Below are 21,589 nucleotides of genomic sequence, written 5' to 3'. Positions count from 1 at the left end.
GATAGTAGCGCAGATTCATTCTTTTGCACTTGGGTATCCAATTGTCCCAGCAGCATTTGTTGAAAAGACTCTTCTCTCCTGCATTGAATGGTTTTGGCCCCCTTGTTGAAAATCAATATGTGTAGCGTATAGATCTGTGGGTTTATTTCTAAACTCTCATCTCCATTCCACAGATCTGTCCTATGCCCGTACTATACTGTTTTGATTCCTATAGTTTTTTGTTTTTTTTTTTAAAGAGCTACTACCACCCGCAACAGGTGGATGAATCTTTTTTGGCTGCGTTTGTCCTTCGTTGCTGCGCGCGGACTTTCTCTAGTTGTGGCGAGTGGGGGCTACTGTTCATTGCGGTGCAAGGGCTTCTCATTGCGGTGGCTTCTCTTGTTGTGGAGCATAGGCTCTAGGCGTGCGGGCTTCATTAGTTGTGGCACACAGGCTCAGTGGTTGTGGCGCATGGGCTTAGTTGTTCCGCCGCATGTGGGATCTTCCCAGACCAGGGCTTGAACCCGTATCCCCTGCATTGGCAGGCCGATTCTTAACCACTGCGCCACTAGGGAAGTCCCTACTGTAGTTGTGGGGGTTTTTTAAATTTATTTTTGGCTGCGTTGGGTCTTCGTTGCTGCATGCGGGCTTTTCTCTAGTTGCGGTGAGCGGGGGCTACTCTTCACTGTGGTGCACGGGCCCTAGAGCTCGTGGGCTTCAGTAGCTGTGGCAGGTGGGCTCAGTAGTTGCGGCGCACGGGCTTAGTTGCTCCGTGGCATGTGGGATCTTCCCGGACCAGGGATCAAACCCGTGTCCCCTGCATTGGCAGGCGGATTCTTAACCACTGTGCGACCAGGGAAGTCCCCCTACTATAGTTTTATAGCAAGTTCTGATATTGGAAAATGTGAGCATTCCAGCTACCTTTTTGTTTTCAAAATTGTTTCGGCTGTTTGAGAGCCCTAGGAGTTCCATATGAATTTTAGGATCAGTTTTTCCCTTTCTACCAAAACTGCCATTGGATTTTGATAGGGATTACATTGGACCTGCAGATTGCTTTGGGGAGTATTGACGTCTTAACAAATACTAAATCTTCCAGTGCGTGAACACAGATGTCTTTCCGTTTATTTAGATCTTCTTTAATTTCTTTCAGCAATGTTTTATAGTTTCCTGTGTACAAGTCTTTTCTTTCCCAGGTATTTTATTCTTTTGGATGCTACTGTAAATGGAAATGATTTCTTTATTTCCTTTCTGCCGTATTTGCTTTTGTGGGTTGATTTTGTATCCTGAAGCTCTGTTGAATATATGTATTAGGTCTGACAGATGTGGGGGGCATTCTTCAGGTTTTTCTGTATATGGGTGTGTCATCAACAAATTGAGATAGTTTTACTTCTTCCTTTCCTATTCGAATGCCTCTTACTATTTCTTTTTCTTGCCTAATTTCTCTGGCTAGAACCTCCAGTACAATGTTGGCTAGAGGTGAGAAAGCAGGCATCCTCATCTTGTTCCTGACCTTGGGAACACTTTCAGTCCCGGCACACTCAGGAGTCAGAACGGAGGAGTTTGCACGTGCAGTGCTGGGCTCGGACAGGGAACCGTGGCCCCTTCAGTCTCCTGCATGAGTGCTGGGGCACGTGGAGCCGGCAGTGGCGGGGGGGGGGGGGGGGGGGGGGGGGGCGGTGTCCTGAAGTGACACAGGAGGAGCCAGCCTGGTTGGCCAAAACCCCACCCCCCATTCAGCACCCTCGGCCAGTCTCCTAAGCCCCTCTCCCTCTGCAGAGTGCTCTGGACCCACACATCGCTAGTGCTTTTGTCCCCACAGAAGAAGAGCCGTAACGAGACGTTCGGTGAAGGCAGTGGCGTGGAGATCCTGGAGAACCGGCCATACACGGACGGCCCTGGTGGCTCCGGGCAGTACACACACAAGGTGTACCATGTGGGCATGCACATCCCCAGCTGGTTCCGCTCCATCCTGCCCAAGGCGGCCCTGCGGGTGGTGGAGGAGTCCTGGAACGCCTACCCCTATACCCGAACCAGGTGAGCTTGCCCTCAGCCTCCGTGCTGTCTGCTGGGGAAGCAACCCTGCAGCATAGATGCTGGTGCTGGCCCCCCAGACAGGCTCAATCCCCACACCCCAGGGAGCCCTGGCTTCTGGGGAGCTGAGCCTCCGTTCTGAGTGGTACCCTGAAGGTCCCCCAGGTTCCCCCTCAGAGAACAGGCAGGAGAGGGAAGGGTATACCCCTAGGTGCCTTCTAGCCTGCCAGTGGGGGAGACCAGGAAGGCCTGAGTCCAGCGAGGGCCATCTGAGACTCCTTTGCCATCTGGGAAGGCTCAGGGAATACAGACTTACGTTAACGTTCGCCTGGGAATGCAGGACCGTCCACCAGCTGGGAAGAAACACAAACTGGGGGTAGACCAGATGGCCCAGAGATTCCCTCCAATCCTGAGACCCTCGGTGACTATGATGATGTTTTATAACAAACCATGTTGAGCAGGGCTTTCTTTGGATCCCTCTGGTAGGGGGGCTCTTCACTCTGCGGCCCCCACCCAATATAGCTGAGCACTGCTTCGTTAGAAGAGATCGGGGGCCGCTCCCAGCTGGCCGCCCACTTGCTGAGCAGGTGGAGTCCCCATGAATCTCCTGGGGCTTCCTTCCCCAGGTCGTTGAGGGCCTGGAGCTTGCTGGAGGATCCATCCAGGTCATGTCTCTTCCCAGCAGCACTTTTCTCCTCTGAGCTCATCTCCAGTCGAGAGACGGGGGCTGTTTCCCTGTTGCCACACCTGGTTTCTTAGGGGACGGGGGGCAGGGTGGCATGTCACACGAAGCGCTGGTCCAGATTCAGCTGACTTAGCAGTGTGCCCCCTTCGCTGTGCCTGAGTCCACACCATGCCTCACACACGTGGACACAGGGCTGCCGGCAGCTTCCCGGAACCACTCCCTCTTCCCCCTAAACCCATCCCTCCCCACAACCTGGACTTGGCTCTTCTTGGGACGAGGTGAAGGTCCAGGAGGTGGACAGGACAGACACGTCTCGGCCACCACTCCAGCCCTCGTCCTCCACCCAGCCACCCACGCCTACACCGCTAAGCTCGAGTCCTGATGGATACTCTCCTTCCCCCGCAGGTTCACTTGCCCTTTTGTGGAGAAATTCTCCATTGACATCGAAACCTTTTATAAAACTGATGCTGGAGAAAACCCCAATGTGTTCAGCCTGTCTCCTGTGGAAAAGAACCAGCTGACGATCGGTAACCATCTACCCTGACGCTCCCAACTCCGGGAAGGGCAGGAGCCCTGCAGGGCTGAGTTCCTGGTTTCCCTGCCCATGGGCCCCTTGATTCTGCCCCTGATCTTCAGGCCTGGCAGGCTGCAGACCAGCTCCTGTCCTGGGCAGGGAGGTTAGAGTCCAAGCAAGCCTGGTCGGAGGTGAGGGGGCAGGAAGGATGGGTCTCCTCGGCCCCATTTCCCTGATGTGCCCACTAAGGCTACGTGCGTTTCCCACTCAAGCCCCTTCCCTTCATCCCTTCGAAGTGTCCCCATCCCCAAAAATGCATGCGTGTGCTTGGGGGCCATATCAGGCTGACAGCCATGCGTGAGTGCAGCAGGCCGGATGGGGCCTGTGTCCCCTTGACGGTGGGCGGCCTCTGCTCTACTCCCCTCTAACTGACTATGCCATGTGGGAAACAGGCCCCATTTGTTAAATCTTCTTTTTCAAGCGAGGCCAGAAATCAGGGTTTTCATGTGAAATCTTCCAATTCCTAAATGTTGACAACTAATTAAAAATCTTTGTAAATATGCCACCCAAACAAGACACATCTGTGGACCAGCCACACCTCAACAGGCCCCAAGCCTGTAAGAACAAGCCATTGTGGTTCCCAGATGGGTGCACGGCTGGTGTTGGAGGGGTGTTGACGAACTCCCAGGCAGCCTCAGAGGCCTGGAGGGCAATCCCCTGAGACTCCTCCCTCCTGCCGGAGTTTTTAGGCCCCAGTGGGCTTTGGGAGATACCTTAGCTTCCTAGGGCTACCAGAACGAAGTACCACAGACTAAGGGACTTAAGACAACAGATACTTTTTGTCTCACAGTTTTGAGGTCAGACGTCAAGGTCAGGGTGTCAGCAGGGTTGGCTCCTTCTGGGGTCCCTGAGGGAGAATCGGTTTGGGCCTCTCCCCTAACGTCTGGTGGCTGCAGGCAATCTTTGGCGTTTCCTCGGCTTGAAGACGCATCACCTCAATCTCTCCCTTCATCTTTACATGGTGTTCTCTCTGCGTGCATGTCCGTATTCGAATTTCTCCTTTTTTTTTTTTTTAATTGAAGTATAGTTGATTTACAATGCTGTGTTAGTTTCAGGTGTATTTATTTTTTAATTGAGCCAAATTTCTCCTTTTTATAAGCACTCTAGTTATATTGGATTAGGTGCACCCTAATGACCTCACTTTAATTAGATGACTTCTTTAAAGACCCTGTCTCCAAATAAGGTCACATTCTGAGGCCCTGGGGACCAGAACTCCAATGAATGAGTTTAGGAGGGGACACATTCTACCCATAACAGGAAGGAAGGGCCCAGCATGACGCAGGCCCTCTGGCAGCTCTTGTCCGGCCAGCTGCAGGCTCCCCCCGAAGGCCTCCTGCCATGGTTCCTAAGTCCCAGCCCCCCCTTAGCGGCCGTTGCCTGCCTGAGTGGGCTGGGCACGTGGTCTGCTCCAGGAAGGATGTGCATCCCTCCCCACATCCTGCTGCCCTCGGGCCGCTTCTGACCAGTCACCAGTTTCCGCGGGGCCAACGTCTGCGTCTGTAAACCCCAACCCAGACTCGGTGCCAGCAAGCCAGGGAGACGAGACAGCCGGGGCCTGGTCGGGGCAGAGCCCCCCCAAGTGCCGTCGTCCCCACACATCTGAAAGAAGGAGTCTCTGAGCCACAGACCCTGTCCTGAGGTCTGCCGCTGGCACGCAAGCCCGTCTACCACATGCACACCTCGGGGAGCCAGCCCAGCAGGATGGCTTTGACTTGGGGGAGGAGCCGTGTGACAAGAGGTGGTCCTTCCCAGAGTCACTGTCCCGCCCCTCACCCAGGTCCCACCAGCCCCCAGTGCTGTTTCCCAAGCGCCCAGCCCCATGGCATCTGCTGCCCACTCTCAGGCACATCCTGGACCCTCCCAGGCCCGACGCCTCCCCCTGGGCCCGTCAGACGTGGTTTCTGGACTCTTCCCTGCTGATCTGTCTGGGAGGGGCTTCCCAGCAGGCCAGCCGCCTTAAAGCGCATCTGTAGGGCCACTTCCCCTCAGGGTGCCGGCCGGGCACAAAGCCTGGTGAGAGATGGCGGATGTGTCCAGCTGCATCTCCATCACCCCTACCCACGCGGACACCCTGGTGGTTCCCCAAACTCCCCCACCTCCTGGTTCAGTGTCACATTCTGGGACGTTCTTGGCCTCACAGTTCTGCTCCTGTAGCTGAAACACCAGCTTTTCTGGGAAGCTTTACTCTCTTACTCGCCCCCGCCGCATCCCACATCCTCCATCCTCATCTCGCCCATGCTTCTCCAGCTCATCACCTTATTTATCCGCTTTGGCAAGTGTGCCCAAAACAGGGGGGTTGCTGAAACGATTTGAAAAGGCAACAAGGAAAGCCACAGGTCCTGAGGGCGGGGGAGCTCGGGGTCAGGGTGGACCAGAACAATGTCCTCACACCCACGTCGGGCCCCATGGCACATCGAGGCCTGGGGCCCGACGAGGATTTGGGGGTGGCAGGGACATGGCGAGGAGACTGGATGGGGAGGGGTGGGGTGGAGGTTGCGGCAGACGTTGTCACTCACGGGGTCTCCCCGTAGATTTCATCGACATCGTCAAGGACCCCGTGCCCCCCAACGAGTATAAGACGGAAGAGGACCCCAAGCTGTTCCACTCGACCAAGACCCAGCGGGGACCCCTGTCGGAGAACTGGATCGAGGAGTACAAGCAGCAGGTCTTCCCCATAATGTGCGCCTACAAGCTCTGCAAGGTGGAGTTCCGCTACTGGGGCATGCAGTCCAAGATCGAGAGGTTCATCCACGACACGGGTGAGCGTGCCCAGCCTCTCCGTCTGTGTGCCCCTGTCTGCCCGCCCTCTCTCTCTCTGCATCTGCCCGGGACTCCACGTTTCTGTCTTACTCTGGACAGGCGACCCCCAAGGCCCACATGCAGCCACCCACCTGGTTTACCTTGACCATAAAAACACTTGACGAGCACCTACAGACGACAGGCAGTGTATGCCTGCCCCAGACACTGCGGACTGGCTGGTATTTGTAACATGTGATGTCCACCCACCATGGGGGAGCAGCCCCAGGGGACTGCCCCCCTGCTGCTCACAGCACCTCTCGGCACCCCAAGGCCAGACCCCAGGCCCTGCCCCGGCACTGCCGCCCGCTTTGGGCTGGAGGCCCCAGGGGAGAGCGTCTCGGACATCCTCCTATCCTACACCCACGCCCGCCTGGCCCAGAGCAGGTGCCCAAGGAACGGGACAGCAGATGCCCAGGGGTTCTAGAAGGAGCTAGTGCTGGCCCGGGCTCCTCCCTGCCCCCCAGTCAGGGCAGAGGTCAGTGCCCAGGGCCTGGTTTTAGCCCCAAGACTCATGATCCAGGAGCAGCACCCGGGCAGACACCTGCTCACTCCAAGAGCAAGGGTGGCTGTGTAGCCATGAGCAGTCCCGGCACTGATGGTATGCTTCACAGGCGTCACATCAGCTCTCCATGGCCCTGCAGGGTGGCCACTGTCACCCCCTCCCGCCCCCATTTGCAGTGGAGGAAGCCCAGGGCCAGCCCTGGGTCTGAACCCAGATCTCCTGTCCCAGCCGTCCTCGTCTGTGCGTCACATCTTATCAGACGGTCTGTCCAGTGTGGGTGCTAGCTGACCCTGAGGGTGGCGTGCCTGAGGCCACGGCCCGGGGCTTGGGGGCACCCTCCTAGGAGCAGGGGTGAGAGGGAGTTTCTCCCAGGCAGGCTTTTGGGAATGAAGGGATATAGAAAGGACGGCTGGGGAGGCCGAGTGGCCTGAGCGAGGCCGCAAGTGGGAATCGGGAGGTGAGCCCGAGGAAGGGTCGCCAGAGCCCAGCCTGGGAACGAGGAAGGGCCGGACCACCTGGGAAGCCACTCAGCTTTCTCTAGGAAAGCGGGAGGAAGACTCAGTGATGACCCTTCCGGGTTTGCCCCACTGGAGAAACTCAAATGCACGTTCCGGAATGTTCAGAGCAGCAGGATTGTAAAAGCAAAACGGACAATGAAAGTGAGGCAAAGGCCCGCTGGCAGGAGAAAGAATAAATAAAATGTGGTATTTCACACAAATAAATACCATACGGCAGCAACTCACCCAAGAAGGGGAAGTGGCAGAAAAATACACACAGCATGGCACATACATGTTAATGTCAACAACATGTCGGCCAGCCCAACATACTGTATAGAAAAACACGGAAAGAAAAGCAAGGGACAAACACAAAATGCAGGATGGACCCTTTCAGGGCGGGAGGAAGATGCGTCTGGGAGGGCGACCGTGGGCTCCGTGTTACTGGTCACATCTACTCCCTCGATGGGTGGTATGGGGGGGGGGCAGGGCGGGGGGAATACTTTATTTCTTCTTAATGTTTTTTAAGCAGCCTATTGAGGCCTGATTTTGCATCTCTTGTAAGAGAAGTTTGAGTTCTGTAGCTTGAGCGTGTTTGCAGAGTAGTGCACACAGTTCTAGAACATTCCATGCCCCCAGAGTCTTTCGCAATCACCCCCACCCAAGGCGGCCCCCATCTGCTTCCTGTCCCTGTGGTTCTTCTGTTCTTTATACCTTAAAAGTATCTTATTTTCCATCTTATTTTCTATATATGATATATTCCTATATATCGTACTTTATTGTATTTTATATCTTATTTTATATCGTGTGTGTATATATTCTGTTTAAAAAAGAAAGGACCAACGTGCTTCGAACTTGAGGTTGACTTTCCCGTGGGAAATTCGACAAGAGAAGTGTCCTTGACTCTGAGATAGGAAACACTCAGGAAGTCCTTCTCCAGCTCCCCACAAGGCAGGAATTCCCCCCCGCCCCCCCCCCCCGCAAAACTCAGCATGGCTTCTGAGCAGACACAGTACCTTGGGAAGCCCCAGTACCCCAGTTACAGAGCCACTGTGAGCTTGTGAAGCCATCTGTGAGCCAGACCCCTCATTTACACATGGGGAAACGGGCACGAGGGCAGTGGTTTGCTGGAAGCCACGCAGTGGGTGAGGGGCAGAGCCTGTCCTGCACCGCGGGGCACCTCCCAGCCTAGGAGTCCCCGGGGGCTCTAACACAGGCGTCTCTCTGTCTCTCTCTCCCTCCCCTGCAGGCCTGCGGAAGGTGATGGTGAGGGCCCACCGGCAGGCCTGGTGCTGGCAGGACGAGTGGTACGGGCTGAACATGGAAAACATCCGGGAGCTGGAGAAGGAGGCGCAGCTCATGCTGTCCCGCAAGATGGCCCAGTTCAGCGAGGACGACGAGGGGGCCGCGGAGCTGGCCAAGGACGAGGCCCCCCAGGCCCAGGCCCCCAGGGAGCCCCCGCAGCCCAGCAGCAGCGGTGGGGAGCCCCTGGCGGGCAGGGGTCTGAAGAAGCAGTGGTCCACGTCCTCCAAGTCGTCCCGGTCGTCCAAGCGGGGAGGTGAGCGCACTCTGTCCCCGCGGGTGTCCCTGCCCTCTGCTCGGGCACCCCGGCGACTGCCCCTGCCAGGGCAGCCCCGTGCCTCTGCCGGGGACTTCGAACTCTGAAGGTGGACTCTTGCTTTCGGACCTGCGGGCCACAGCTGTGGGACTCAGAACTAGTCACCTCCTTGTAGCCTCCGCCTCGGAGCGAAGCCCAGGGCGTTGCCCCAACCCTGGCAGGTTCCCCCAGACTCACCCACCCAGACTCACGCACACAGCCCGGCTGAGACAGGCAGGCCGGCCACGTGGGATCCCTACTCCCAACCCCTCCTGGGACCCAGCAGGCTGCAGCTCTGAGCCAGGGTTCCAAGGCGGGGTGGGGGGGTCTGGGTGCGCTGCACCCAGCACACCCAGGAGAGGCTTCTGCGCCTGAGGGAGCAGCCAGGCCAAAGGACCCTGAAAGGCTTCAGATACTCAGAAAGGCCCTTCTCTGGAACTCACTTGAAAGTGCGGTGGTTATGGGGGAAACTCGGGGTATTTTGTCTAAAACGCCAGGAGTCCCACCCCCTCTCGCAAATCCAGCTTTTCCCACACCAGGCTTGTGCTGTGCTGAAGGGATCCATGGAGACACACGCATCGATACCTTTAATCTCACTTCCCGCCCCTGCCGGGCATCCCTGTCTGTCGGCCCCGCCGTGGCAGAGTTGAAGGGGCTCACTCCTGGAAATTCCCTGGCGGTCCACTGCCAGGGCCTGGGTTCGGCCCCTGGTCGGGGAACTAAGATCCCGCATGCCACGCAGTGGTGCGGCAAAAAAAAGGGAGGGGGCCTTGCTCCTGAGCAGATCAGGTCTAGGGCATAGGAGTGGACCCAAGCCTGGGTGACTGCACGTCCTGACCTCATACCTGATACCCTCCCCCATCCACGTCCTCCCGGGACAGGACTGCATTGTGCCAGGTGGGCTGGGAGATGCGTCAGAGCCCTCATTTCTCCATTGCATCCCCTTCTGAGCCCTCCTGGCCCTACTCCAGCATCATCGCACCTGCCTGCCTCCGCCCATTTATCCCAGTGCTGCTGGGTGGTCGGTCAGTCTGGGGTTTTGCCTTCCAGCGAGTCCTTCCCGCCACAGCATCTCGGAGTGGAGGATGCAGAGTATCGCCCGGGACTCGGACGAGAGCTCGGATGATGAGTTCTTTGATGCTCACGGTAGGTGGGCACCCTGGAGCACACGGGCCTTCCCAAGAGGGGGAGGGGAGGGGTCTGAGAGAGCTGCAGGGGATGCAAGGCAAGTCAAGGTGGGGATTACCTGTGAAAAGTTCTGGGTGAACAGCAGCACGTGGGGGCAGGGGCAGGATGAGATGGGGTCTCACACTCACCTTAACCTGGTATCAGAATGTGCACGGGGTCTGGCAGGTGGGGACTGTTCTCTCGAACCCCCCCAAAATGGATTTAAAATCAGACAGTGACATTTTTTCCATATGTGAATTTATTCCCAAAGGGAATTCCCTGGCGGTCCAGGGATTAGGACTCGGTGCTCTCACTGCCGTGGCCCCGGGTTCAATCCCTGGTCAGGGAACTAAGATCCCGCAAGCCACGCGGCATGGCCAAAATAATAATAATAATAATTCCCTAAGAAGCTTTACAAAAGCATAACTTCTTCTAATCTTCTAATTTTTGTAATTACTGTCTTTTCATGATTAAATTAACACACATCTAATGTAGAAAGCTTAGAAAATACAAACAAGTAGAAAATACATGAAGTGCCCATTTTCCCGCGAATCCCAGAATAAGCACAGCAAACAGCCGGATAAATCACCCACCTGTGATTTGCACCTACCAAACATCCTTGCTTCGTACTTTGCCTTTCCTCTTGAGGAAGTAAGAGGGGCCAGCAGGCAGGTACAGGGAGACAGGTTTGCAGTTTATAAGGCAGGACGCACTCAGAAAGGGACAGGGACTTGCCCACAGGCACACAGCAGGGCAGAGGCAGATGTGGCCCTGGGGTGGGGACCCGGAAAGGGAGGCAGGTGGTTCCTGAGGCAGCCTCTGCACCTGGGGCCTCCCTGAGGCTAGAGAGGGTGTTTAAGGCATCCCATACTCCCACTGCCCTCCAGCCAGGCCAAGAGGCTGAGCCCCCCCGGCTCTGTGTCCCTGATATGGGGCAAAGACACATCTAATGTAGAAACTTTAGAAAAAGCTGGAAAAGAGAAGAGACAGCAGAGCAGGAGATGCCAGAGCCGCAGTGTCCTGGGGAAACTGTCCCAGTGACCCACAGAGGAGGGACCAGTCATGGTGGAGCCCAGACAGCTGCTTCCTACCCAGCAGTCACGGGTGAAAGTTCTCAGAAAAGCAGAAAAAACAAGAGTCATGGACGGAACTGTTCATAGCAGCACTTCTCACTAAGCTGTCGTTTTGTGGACATTGAAAACAGTCAGGAACATCATGGAGAAACAAGATGTGGTCCGTCCATACGATGGAATATGACTTGAGCATGAAAAGGGATGAGGCACTGACACGTGGTTGAAACTTAGAAACACCATGGGAAGTAGAAGAAGCCAGACACAAAAGACCACATACTGGGGCTTCCCTGGTGGCGCAGTGGTTGAGAGTCCGCCTGCCGATGCAGGGGACGTGGGTTCGTGCCCCGGTCCGGGAAGATCCCACGTGCCGCGGAGCGGCTGGGCCCGTGAGCCATGGCCACTGAGCCTGCGCGTCTGGAGCCTGTGCTCCGCAACGGGAGGGGCCCCAGCAGTGAGAGGCCTGCGTACTGCCAAAAAAAAAAAAAAGACCACATACTGTATGATCCCATGTATGGGAAATGTCCCGAACAGGCAAATCCATAAGTACAGAAAGTCAACCCGTGGTTGCCAGGGTCTGGGAGAGGCGGGGGATGAGGCATGACTGCTAATGGAGATGTTTCCATCGGGGGAGATGGAGAAGTTCTGGAACCAGACAGAGCTCATGGTTGCATAGCATCGTGAATGGACTAAATGCTGCTTGAAAATGGTTAAAATGGTGAATTTTATGTTAAGTGAAAGTTACCACAATTTTTTGAAGAACATCAGGCAGAAGCCCCGTGAGTATGTGGCCGTGTGTCCGTCCTGTTAAGGAAGGGAGAGCATAGAACCAAGTGGGGAGGGCCGCACGGGCCAGAGAAGCATGGGAGCCCCCAGAGCGGCCACTCTTAGGGCTCCCAGCACCCCCCTCCCCTGACTCCCTGCCCTTGATCGGGGTGCTGAAGCCCCTCTCTCTCCTCTGCAGAGGACCTGTCCGATTCAGAGGAAATGTTCCCCAAGGACATCACCAAGTGGAACTCCAATGACCTCATGGACAAAATCGAAAGCCCTGAGCCAGAGGACACACAGGGTAACCAGCTGGGGGCTGCAGGTTACAGCCTCCTACGGAGGAGCACCGAAGCACCCAGGGGGGTTGGGGGGACACCTCGGGCCCTGCTTGTCACGGTCACAGCCTCTGTCCGCTGGGCCTGCCCCTTTGCTCACACCCACCCACCGCTTCTGTGTTGCAGACGGTCTGTACCGCCAGAGCGCCCCCGAGTTCAGGGTGGCCTCCAGTGTGGAGCAGCTGAACATCATTGAGGTGGGTGCCAAGGCGGAGAGGGCCAGGGCTGCAGCAGGGGGGGCAGGGCGTAAAGGACCAGTCCCGCCGGGGAGACCGTGGAGGCAGAGCTTGGCTCCCACAGCATCATGTCCACACTGGCCTGGGCACCACTGGAGAGAGGTCTGGGGCCCAGCCCCTCTGATGCCCCTGAGAGCCAGTAGCACTGCAGACAGCTCCCCCGAGGAAGGCCTTGACCCCACTCCACCCTTGGAAAGCAAAATGAGAAACTTGTAAATTCCAGATCAAAAATAAGATCTTCACGTTGTGCTCAGCTTGTCTGAAGTCCCTGAAGGAAAAACGATAGAAGGGGAGGAAGCGAAAGTCATCTAGGCAGAAGTGATATGGCCGCCCCGCCGGGGGTGGGAAGAGTCTAATTGTCCAATCAAGCTGTCTTGGTAGAGCGCTTGTGTCTGCTTTGGGGGTTGTTTGCATGGAGCTCACGCCCCTTCTCCTCCTCCACCTGTGGGCGGTCAGAGCTGTTTGCAGTGGGGCAGGAGCCGGGGCAGAGTGGCGCTGTCACACGCTGCGGTCACCTCACTGCTCTGGCCTCTAGCTGCCCGAGGTGGAGACGGCACCTCTGGGGACTCAGGACCCGTGGGGAGTTCGGACCGGGGAGGGGGTGCCTCTGCACCGCCGTCCTCCTCTTGGGATTCTCTTTGAGTTCTGAGGTCGAAGCGGGCTTTTCTAGAAGGGTGACTGGAACGAGGGGAATTGATTCCCAGTTGCTGGTTAATGGCGATAAAGCAAACAGAGCCTCCCCTTGCCTTCGGCGCACACAGCTATGACGGCCCCCCAGGAGGGGCAGAAGGGGCCTCGGGCTCTGGATCTTCCTGGGGATGTGCATTTGGACCCAGCACTGGTTCTGGGACACCGCCATCCAGAGTCAGATCCCTTTGCTGGCAACGGTCCCCAAACCGGAGCCTCTTCTCCCAGGCTCGAGGGAGGAGGACGGCTTTACCTAGTCACTGCTGGGGACCCCTGGCTCTCCAGAGCTGGCTCCCAGGCCCCGCCTCCCAATGGCTCTGTTCCCACTGGGGTTCGAGTCTCAGGCAGGGTGTGCCCCTGTAGAAAGCAGTTTGAATGGGAGGAAAGCTGTGTCTTGCACAGGCCTCCTGGGTCCCTGAAGAGCCCCCAGCCTCCAGTGCTGGGCCCCAGCAGCAGGCAGGATTCTCTCAGCCCCGCACTGCCCAGCCCTGCCCGTCCCAGGCGACTGGGGCCACGTCTGGGTGACAGGGAGGGTGCTGTAAGACGCACCTTCCATGAGCCTCTCGCCTGGCTGTGTTGATCAGTCTTTGGGACCATCTGGTGCTTCTGTCCTGGCCTGTGGTCTGGGCAGCCAGTGACCACACCCTGCCTTGGGCCGTGAGTTCATTCCTGCCCAGGCCCTGTGGCCCACGCCCGGCCGATGACCAGCCCCCTCTTGGGGACTGAGGCAGCCCAGCCTTGCCTCCACCCCAGGCCCGGTACCACCCACCAGCCTTCCTCCCGCCCAAAGCCCTCTGCTGCTCAGAGGCTCCCAGCCCAGCCCGACCCATTCCCGGTGGCCTCGCCAGTCCCTGGGTTCAGTGCCCAGTTCAGGGCCAGCTGACCCCCCCATGGCCCCTCCAGATGGCTTCAGCCCCTTGTTCTGCTCCTGAGTTCCGTAGGGACAGGCCCCTCTCTTCAGCTCCCTTCCCCGCCCCCCTCAGCCCCTGACATAATATGGGCAAGGCAGGTACTCACCTGTGGCTCTCTTGGGCCCTGGCCCTGGCCTCCCACACCAGAAGTCACACACCAGAAGCCAGGGATGGGGAGAGGCCCCTGGGGATGGGGCTACAGCCTAGGGTAGCAGAAGAGCACTGAGCTGGTGGCAGGAGCTCTGGGTTCCGGTCCAGCTTGGTACTGATGCGCTGTGTGATATTAGACAAGTCCCTTGTTGTCTCTGGGCCACCTCGTCTGTAGATCCCATGGTGGATGTGTGCAAGTCTCACTTGGACTTCATAAGCAGGGCTGACTCCTCACAAATGAGGGGGGTTCAGATAGACACACCTGCGTTGCCCTCCCCACTCTAAGATGCTGGGGTTCTGCCACCTCTGGGACATCTCTGCTCTTGAGGACCTTGGTCTTAGAGGCTGGGAATGGCAGGGCCTGAGGGCCATGGGCCTGGGGCAGCGGGGGAGGGCCCATGTAGATGGAGGGAGAGCTCAGAGCTGCTGGCTGAGCCGCCAAGCTGAATCTGAATCCCTGACCCCCACCGCCCCTCTTTTTCTTTCTTTTTTTTTTTTTCTTTAATTGCTTGCCTCAGAATTTTTTTGGTTTGGTTTGGTTTTTGGCTGCATTGGGTCTTCGGTGCGGTGCACAGGCTTCTCTCTAGTTGTGGTGCGGGCTTAGTTGCCCCGCAGCATGTGGGATCTTAGTTCCCCAACCAGGGATCAAACCTGCATCCCCTGCATTGGAAGGCGGATTCTCAACCACCGGACCGCCAGGGAAGTCCCCCCCAGCCCCTCTTAAGAGAGCCTGTGAGGGCTTCCCTGGTGGCGCAGTGGTTAAGAATCTGCCTGCCAATGCAGGGGACACGGGTTCAAGCCCTGGTCGGGGAAGATCCCACATGCCGCGGGGCAACGAAGCCTGCATGCATAGCCCCTGCTTGCGGCAACCAGAGAAAAACCTGCGCACAGCAACGAAGACCCAGCGCAGCCAAAAGTAAATAAATAAAATAAATTTTTAAAAAAAGAGAGAGAGCCTGTGACAGACCGATGTCTGGACACAGACACACGGAGGGCAGGCAGGCCCCAAAGGCCCGCACAGGGCTGAGCCTCTGCCTGTCCCCCAAGGCTGGAAGCCCAGAAGCCCCTGCCTGGGCCCACAGATGGGAGGTGGAGTTGTGCTTCGGAAGGAAGAGACCCTCTCCCTCCCTGTCCTCTGTGCCCCTGTCAGGCCGGCAGGGAGCAGGGCTGAACACAGAGGGGAGGGGAAGAAGCAGCTGGGCCTCCCCGGGGGAGGGGCACCAGGCCCTGGAGCAGAGGAACTGAGACAGGGTCTCAGAGGGAGTGACTGGGCCGCCACAAGCGTCCCCCCAGCAGGACAGAAGCTTCGGCCAGGAGCCGAGTCCCCAGGGAGTTCACCCCCCCACCCCCCACCCGCACAGGACGAGGTCAGCCCGCCGCTGGCCGTGCCGCCCTCCAAGATCCACGCGTTGCTGCTGCTGCTGCACGGAGGCACCATCCTGGACACGGGCGCCGGGGACCCCGGCTCCAAGCAGGGCGACACCAACACCATCGCCACCGTGTTCGACACCGTCATGCGCGTGCACTACCCCAGCGCCCTGGGCCACCTGGCCATCCGCCTGGTGCCCTGCCCGCCCATCTGCTCCGCTGCCTTCGCCCTCGTCTCCGAGTGAGTGCCCAGGCTCGCTGCCACCTGCCCCTCCCCTGGCCCTGAGGGTCAGGAGACACCCCCCAAGCCCCCCCCCCCGCCAGCCGCGGTACTGGGACCGCAGTGCCGACATCCAAACCCGCCGTCTAGCCTGTTCTGCCGGGAGGCGGCAAAACCTACGCAGATGGCTGAGCCTAGGGTCCTGGAGGGGCCGGGGCCCCGAGCTGAGCCTCAGTTTCTGCATCTGTAACGTGGGGATGCTGACCTGCCTCTGACATACTGGCCTTACTCCCCGGCCCTGTTCCCCATGCCTGGCCTGGAAGCATCCACACGAGGTTTGCCAAGCCAGGGCTGAGGCTCTCAGGGTGTCAGGCGGCTCCTGCTCTGATGCTCGGGTCAGGGAAGAGGGGCCCACGGGGCTGAGCTGAGGCCACCTGCTCTCTCCTGACCGGTCTCCCGCCCCCAGCCTCAGCCCCTACAGCCATGACGAAGGCTGTCTGTCCAGCAGCCAGGACCACATCCCCTTGGCCGCCCTGCCCCTGCTGGCAACCTCTTCGCCCCACTACCAGGAGGCCGTTGCCACAGTGATCCAGCGGGCCAACCTCGCCTACGGGGACTTCATCAAGTCCCAGGAGGGCGTGACCTTCAACGGGCAGGTGAGTTGTGGGGTGGGGGAAGGGAAGACAGAAACCCTGCAGGGTGGGCTGGCCTGGTGCTCCAGGCCAGGGCTCTCCCCAGCCAGCCTTGCAGCAAGCAGGGTGGGCTCTCAGGCCCCTGAGCCTCTCCCCCTCCAGGTCTGCCTGATCGGGGACTGCGTCGGGGGCATCCTGGCGTTCGATGCCTTATGCTCCAGCAACCAGACGGTGTCTGAGAGCCAGAGCAGCAGCCGCCGGGGCAGTGTGGCCAGTGCGCAGGTACTAGCTTCCCCCAGCCCCCGGAGCAGGGGGCCTCCAGGCTGAGGACTGTCACCCTCTGGCTCCAAACATCCCAGAGGCCTGTGGAAAAAGGGAAGGGCAGAGGTTGCTAATGCAGGTGCCCAAAGGCAGGGGGAGGATGCGTGGGACAGGTGAACAGCTGCGGCGCGGCTCAACCTAGGAGCACGGCAGCTTCAGCAGGCGGTGAAGCAGGGTCTGCACCGTGGGGAGCAGGCTCTGGTCCTGGGGGGTGGATCCTCTGAGCTTCCCAGTAGGAGAGAACACCCAAGGTCCCTCTGCTGCAGACTAGCAAATGGCCTGGCAGGCCGGGCGAGGCAGCGGGATCAGTGGGAGATCAGCAAGGCCCACATGGGCAGGCCAGGCCAGGAGTGAAGGCTGGGGGGGACCGTGGGGCACAGAGGGACAGGGCTTTTCCCTCCCTGGCTTGGGTGAGAGGCCGCTGAGCAGTGGCCAGTGGGCCTGGAGTCAGGAGGGCAGACACGGCTTCCAGGACACTGAAGAGGGGGCCAGGCCAGTGACCACCGGGCAGTGAGCCTGCATGGGGCCGTTCCAGGACACTGACCTGCTGTCCCCGGGCACGACGGTCAACGCGGCACATGGCGGCACCCTGGAGAGCAGCCGGCACCTGAGCCGCAGCAACATCGACATCCCCCGAAGCAACGGCGCTGAGGACCCCAGACAGCAGCTGCCCCGCAAGAGGAGTGACTCGTCCACCTACGAGCTGGACACCATCCAGCAGCACCAGGCCTTCCTGTCCAGGTGGGTAGTGAGGCCCACCGCCAGGTGAGGTCGGGGACTCTAAGACAGAGGGACGGCTCAGAAGTGAGAACGTGGATAAGATCGTGCCGATGGCCCACGTGAGGGTGCTGGAGGCCCCCCCGGCCCTTGTCCTGCGATCCCCAGACTGGGCCACGGCTCTTCAGCCGGGAGAAGGTGCTTGTTGGGTACGGCTGTGGTCTTGTACACGCCTTGGGCCATCTTGAGTCAGAGGGAACAGATTGACCAGGGCTGGAAGTGGGGATGGCAGAATCAGGGAGCAGAACTGACCAGGGGCGGCGTGATCCCGGTCAGGGCTGTCCCAAAGGCGGTGGGCTCCCTAGAGAGATTGGGACCTGCTGTCACCGGAGGTGTCCCAGCAGGTGCTGGACAGCTGCACTCACAGGACCACAGAGGGACCAAGCCTCGTTTGGGCCTGATGACCCCTGAGGAGCCTCTTTCAGGAGGCTAAGGACAGGCCAGCCCCGAGAAGGGCTGTGGTGTGACCTCATTCGTCCCCCGGCATCTGCAGCCTCCACGCCAGCGTGCTGAGGAATGAGCCCAGCTCCCGCCACTCAAGCAGCTCCACCATGCTGGACGGCACAGGGGCCGTGGGCAAGTTCGACTTCGAGATCGCTGACCTCTTCCTCTTCGGGTGCCCGCTGGGGCTGGTCCTGGCCTTGAGGAAGACCGTCATCCCCTCCCTGGATGGTGAGAGTCCCTGCAGGGGAGGAGTGAGGCGGGGGGGTGGGGGGAGTGGGCATGAGCTGGGCAGAGGGTCTCAGTGGACCCCTGTCATGAGGCCATGGCCACCTCCCAGGCCCCTTCCTCCTCTTTTCTGCACCCCCCACCAAGGACCCATTGCTCTCCTTTGCTCCAGCTTCAGCAGCTCAGTCCCTGGCCCCATTTCCCAGCACGCTGTTTCATTTCATCTCCAAGGCACCTCTGGGAGCTGAGGTCCAGAGATGGAAGGGGCTGCCCCAGGATCAGATGGGGCCAGACCCAGTCTCCCAGGCCCAAAGTCTTCCCATAAGGAAGAGATGTGAAACCAGGCACCCCCAAAGTCTCCTCGATCGGGTGGCCTCCCAGCCCCAGAGGGACCACAGCCACGCTGCTCCAGGTTCCTCCTCATGGCTACACACACAGGGAGACAGAACTTGTGGGCTAAGCAGCCGTCAGAACAGCAGTCCCTGCCCAGTGACCCTGGGATCAACGAGTGTGGTCCAGGGAGAAGTGCCATCCTACAGGAGCTGTGCAGGGGCCCCAGCGGGAAACTGAGGCTCAGAGAGGCAGGCGTAGACACTTGTCCAAGAGCAAGTAAACAGTGGCTTCGGTATGAGCGCACAGCTCAGAGACACTGATGTTAGGGCAACGTCATCTGTAAGGGTGAAAAAACAGAACCAACCTAAATGGGATGCGAGCTGGTTAAATCAATCGCGGCACAGCCATACAATGGAATACCCCGCCGCAGTTAAAAAGAATGGGGCGGAACTGGAGTGCTGATACGAAAGACTCCCATTTATTGTGTTAAATGAAAATAAAGCATAGATTATGTTCCTATTTGTATGTATTTTTTAAAGTGAGATATATGTTACTGATAGTTTATAATGACGTTCACGTGATCTTCCCATCAACTGTGAGATGTTCGAAAGCACAGCCCCATCGCACAGCCTAGAGACATTTCTAATAGCGGATAGCTCTACCCGGCTCAGGCCGCGCATGCGCGTGAGGCTCCCAAAAGTTGCAGGTGGGGCGCCAGCCCCGGGGCTCTGGGGAGAAAGGGGACCCTCCGTTATATGTCTTTTATCATATATATTTCTGTACTTAAAAACAAAATTTTTTAACCACCGTCATTATAACTTTTTCAATTAAAACAAATTTGGTTAATAAAGGGACAGTGGCCCAAACAGAATCCCAAATTTGATAGAGACAGACTTTCGGGTTTCTCTGTATCCCCAACCCCGTCCCGTCGCACTGCACCCAATCCCAGCCTGCTCTAGGCCCCGCCTCCTGAGGGCGGAGCTAGCTCCAGGCTCTGCGATTCCCCCCCCCCACTCCGCCCCCCAGTTTTCCAGCTGCGGCCTGCCTGCCAGCAAGTCTACAACCTCTTCCACCCCGCCGACCCGTCGGCCTCGCGCCTGGAGCCGCTGCTGGAGCGGCGATTCCACGCCCTGCCGCCTCTCAGCATCCCCCGCTACCAGCGCTACCCGCTGGGGGACGGCTGCTCGACGCTGCTGGGTGAGAGCCCCATGGGCCCCCGGCCTTTGGGGAGGGTGGGACTTGTCGCCTCTCCTTGGGTGCCCCAGGCCGGGGCTGGCCCTGTCGTGCGGGGAGGGGCGTCCTGCACTGAACACCTTGGAAGCGGGTCACCTGGTGTAGGTGCGGTGCATTAGCCCCACCCACCCCAGGGAGGTAGGAGGGAGACAGCCTCTCCCCCCTCCCCCCCAACACACACACACACACACACACACACACACACACACACACACACACACACACACACACACACACACACACACACACACAGCTAGGGACCTCGCTCCCCGCCCCACCGCCCTGCCAAGGCGGACCTGAGGGCCCCTGGCTGAGTCCCGGCCATTGTCCTGCCCTGTGAAGGGACCCCGTGGCAGACAGCTCCGGAGCCTCCAGGTCACGTAGCCTGAAGCTGGGGTGCAGGAGCATGAGAGGGGGTTGCCCGGGACCCACTCTCGCCCCCTGGGAACGGCCCGTCCCACCTGCCCCTGTGTCCTAGTCCTGTCACGTCCTGGCTCTTGAGGAGCGGCGCGTGTCTGTGTCACGTGCACACAAGTGTCTATTCTTGTGTCCCCTCTTCTCTCCCCATATGCCTCCAGTCCAGACCATGCAAAGAAACCCCCAGCTGGTCCTGGAGGGCGGCCCCCTGGTCCCCCTCCCTCACAGGGATGGCTTCCTGGAGACCAGTATCCCCGTTCTCGCAGTCACCTGGCGAGACGGGCCCCACCCCAGCCCGAGCTCTGCTGAGTGTGTGTAACCCCCCTGCTTGTGGTGGCGTCTGCTTCACCGGCTGACCGCTGGTCCTCAGGGACCCCCGTGCCCTCCTTGGCCACCCGGAATTTGTGGAGCTGTGGTGGCGAGAAGCAGAGACCAGGCAGGACAGGCCCTGGGAGCAGGCTTGGTGCCCCCTCTCTGGACACTAGGCAGAGCAGGGAGGGGACCCAAAGCAGAGGAGGCGCACGAGCCCAGAGAGGGGAGCAGCTGCCTCAGGGTCACCCAGCACAGGTGTCAGTCCGAGGGTTCTCTCCCCTGTTTGTGAGGCTAGCAGAAGGAGTTGGGGTGAGGCCTTGAGCCCGCTGGGACCCACCTGACCCCCAGTAGAAGACTTCGGTCCTGGCGAGGGCTTGGATTCTCAAGGCCCCACTCCCTCTTCCTGAGGAGGTCCAGGCATCTCCTGCACCCCGTCTAGATATGGGTCCTGTAGCCGAGCCCCGTTCTCAGGCTGGACCCAGGTGAGCCTGGCTCGAGCCCTCAGCCCCTGCCTTTGTCCCCAGATGCCCATTCAGGGCTGGCTCGATGTGACCCGTGTGTGAGGCACGTGCAGGGGGTGTTGCCTCATTCTCAGTCCTCAGCGCTGGGCATCCCTGGCAAGCTGCCCCAGGCCCCTGTTGTTAGCGCCCCCAAAGCCAGCTGCCACGGGCTGTGGGTCAGGCCGAGCCCCAGAGGCCAAGATGGCTGGACTGGAAGGGTGGCCGTGGCCAGTGTGGGGCATGAGCCCGGCCACCTTGCCTCCCTGCCCACTGTGTCTGTATTGGTCCGTCTGTCCACCCCTGCCCCAGCGCTCCCTTCTCTCTGCCTCAGCTCTGGGCCCTGAGCAGGCTGGCCCTGGCACGCTTGGGCCCATCCTCTCTGCCAGCTGTGCTCAGATACCCCTGCTCCTCTGCAGCTGGATGTGTCGGCCTTGTCTGGCACAGCGGCCGCTCCGGTTGCCCCAGCCCCAGCACATGCTGGACGCCCCCTCCCACTGCTCGGGGGCTGGAGGGCCGGGCTGGGCGAGGCCTCCTTACCCGCGGTCTCTGGTCCCTGTCCGCCTGCAGCAGATGCACTCCAGGCCCACAACGCGGTCTTCCAAGAGCACGCGGCCCCCTCCTCGCCTGGCACAGCCCCCACTGCCCGAGGTTTCCGCCGGGCCAGCGAGATCAGCATCGCCAGCCAGGTGTCGGGCATGGCTGAGAGCTACACGGCGTCCAACATTGCCCAGAGTGAGTGCAGCAGTGCTGGGGCCTGCCCTCCCCGTCACAGCAAGGGGGCTGTGCCTTGTCGCAGCCAGTCTCAATGGCGGCCACTGTGCC

The 21,589-nt window shown here is 59.2% G+C and overlaps 1 protein-coding gene across 7 annotated transcripts in view; it reads left to right on the top strand.

The window, feature by feature from the left end:
* PITPNM2 (phosphatidylinositol transfer protein membrane associated 2) overlaps positions 1–21,589 on the top strand; it is a 147,684-nt gene that overhangs the window by 119,055 nt on the left and 7,040 nt on the right. For 6 of the 7 annotated variants that reach the window (XM_032654615.1, XM_032654616.1, XM_032602337.1 and 3 more), the window contains 14 exons: positions 1,799–2,013; positions 3,101–3,222; positions 5,801–6,028; positions 8,314–8,622; positions 9,712–9,807; positions 11,863–11,967; positions 12,128–12,198; positions 15,347–15,594; positions 16,040–16,229; positions 16,368–16,487; positions 17,062–17,267; positions 17,797–17,975; positions 19,332–19,502; positions 21,335–21,499. In XM_032654615.1, the coding sequence (XP_032510506.1) occupies positions 1,799–2,013; positions 3,101–3,222; positions 5,801–6,028; positions 8,314–8,622; positions 9,712–9,807; positions 11,863–11,967; positions 12,128–12,198; positions 15,347–15,594; positions 16,040–16,229; positions 16,368–16,487; positions 17,062–17,267; positions 17,797–17,975; positions 19,332–19,502; positions 21,335–21,499 (2,425 nt within the window). Of the gene's footprint in view, positions 1–1,798; positions 2,014–3,100; positions 3,223–5,800; positions 6,029–8,313; positions 8,623–9,711; positions 9,808–11,862; positions 11,968–12,127; positions 12,199–15,346; positions 15,595–16,039; positions 16,230–16,367; positions 16,488–17,061; positions 17,268–17,796; positions 17,976–19,331; positions 19,503–20,116; positions 20,267–21,334; positions 21,500–21,589 lie in introns of all 7 variants that reach the window. The other variant, XM_032602340.1, reaches the window with a different exon arrangement.

This window comes from Phocoena sinus, chromosome 14 (genome assembly GCF_008692025.1).
Source record: "Phocoena sinus isolate mPhoSin1 chromosome 14, mPhoSin1.pri, whole genome shotgun sequence".
Classification (NCBI taxonomy): Eukaryota; Metazoa; Chordata; class Mammalia; order Artiodactyla; family Phocoenidae; genus Phocoena; species Phocoena sinus.
The sequence above is the reverse complement of the archived record's forward strand: the minus strand, read 5'-3'. Positions and strand labels throughout refer to the sequence as shown.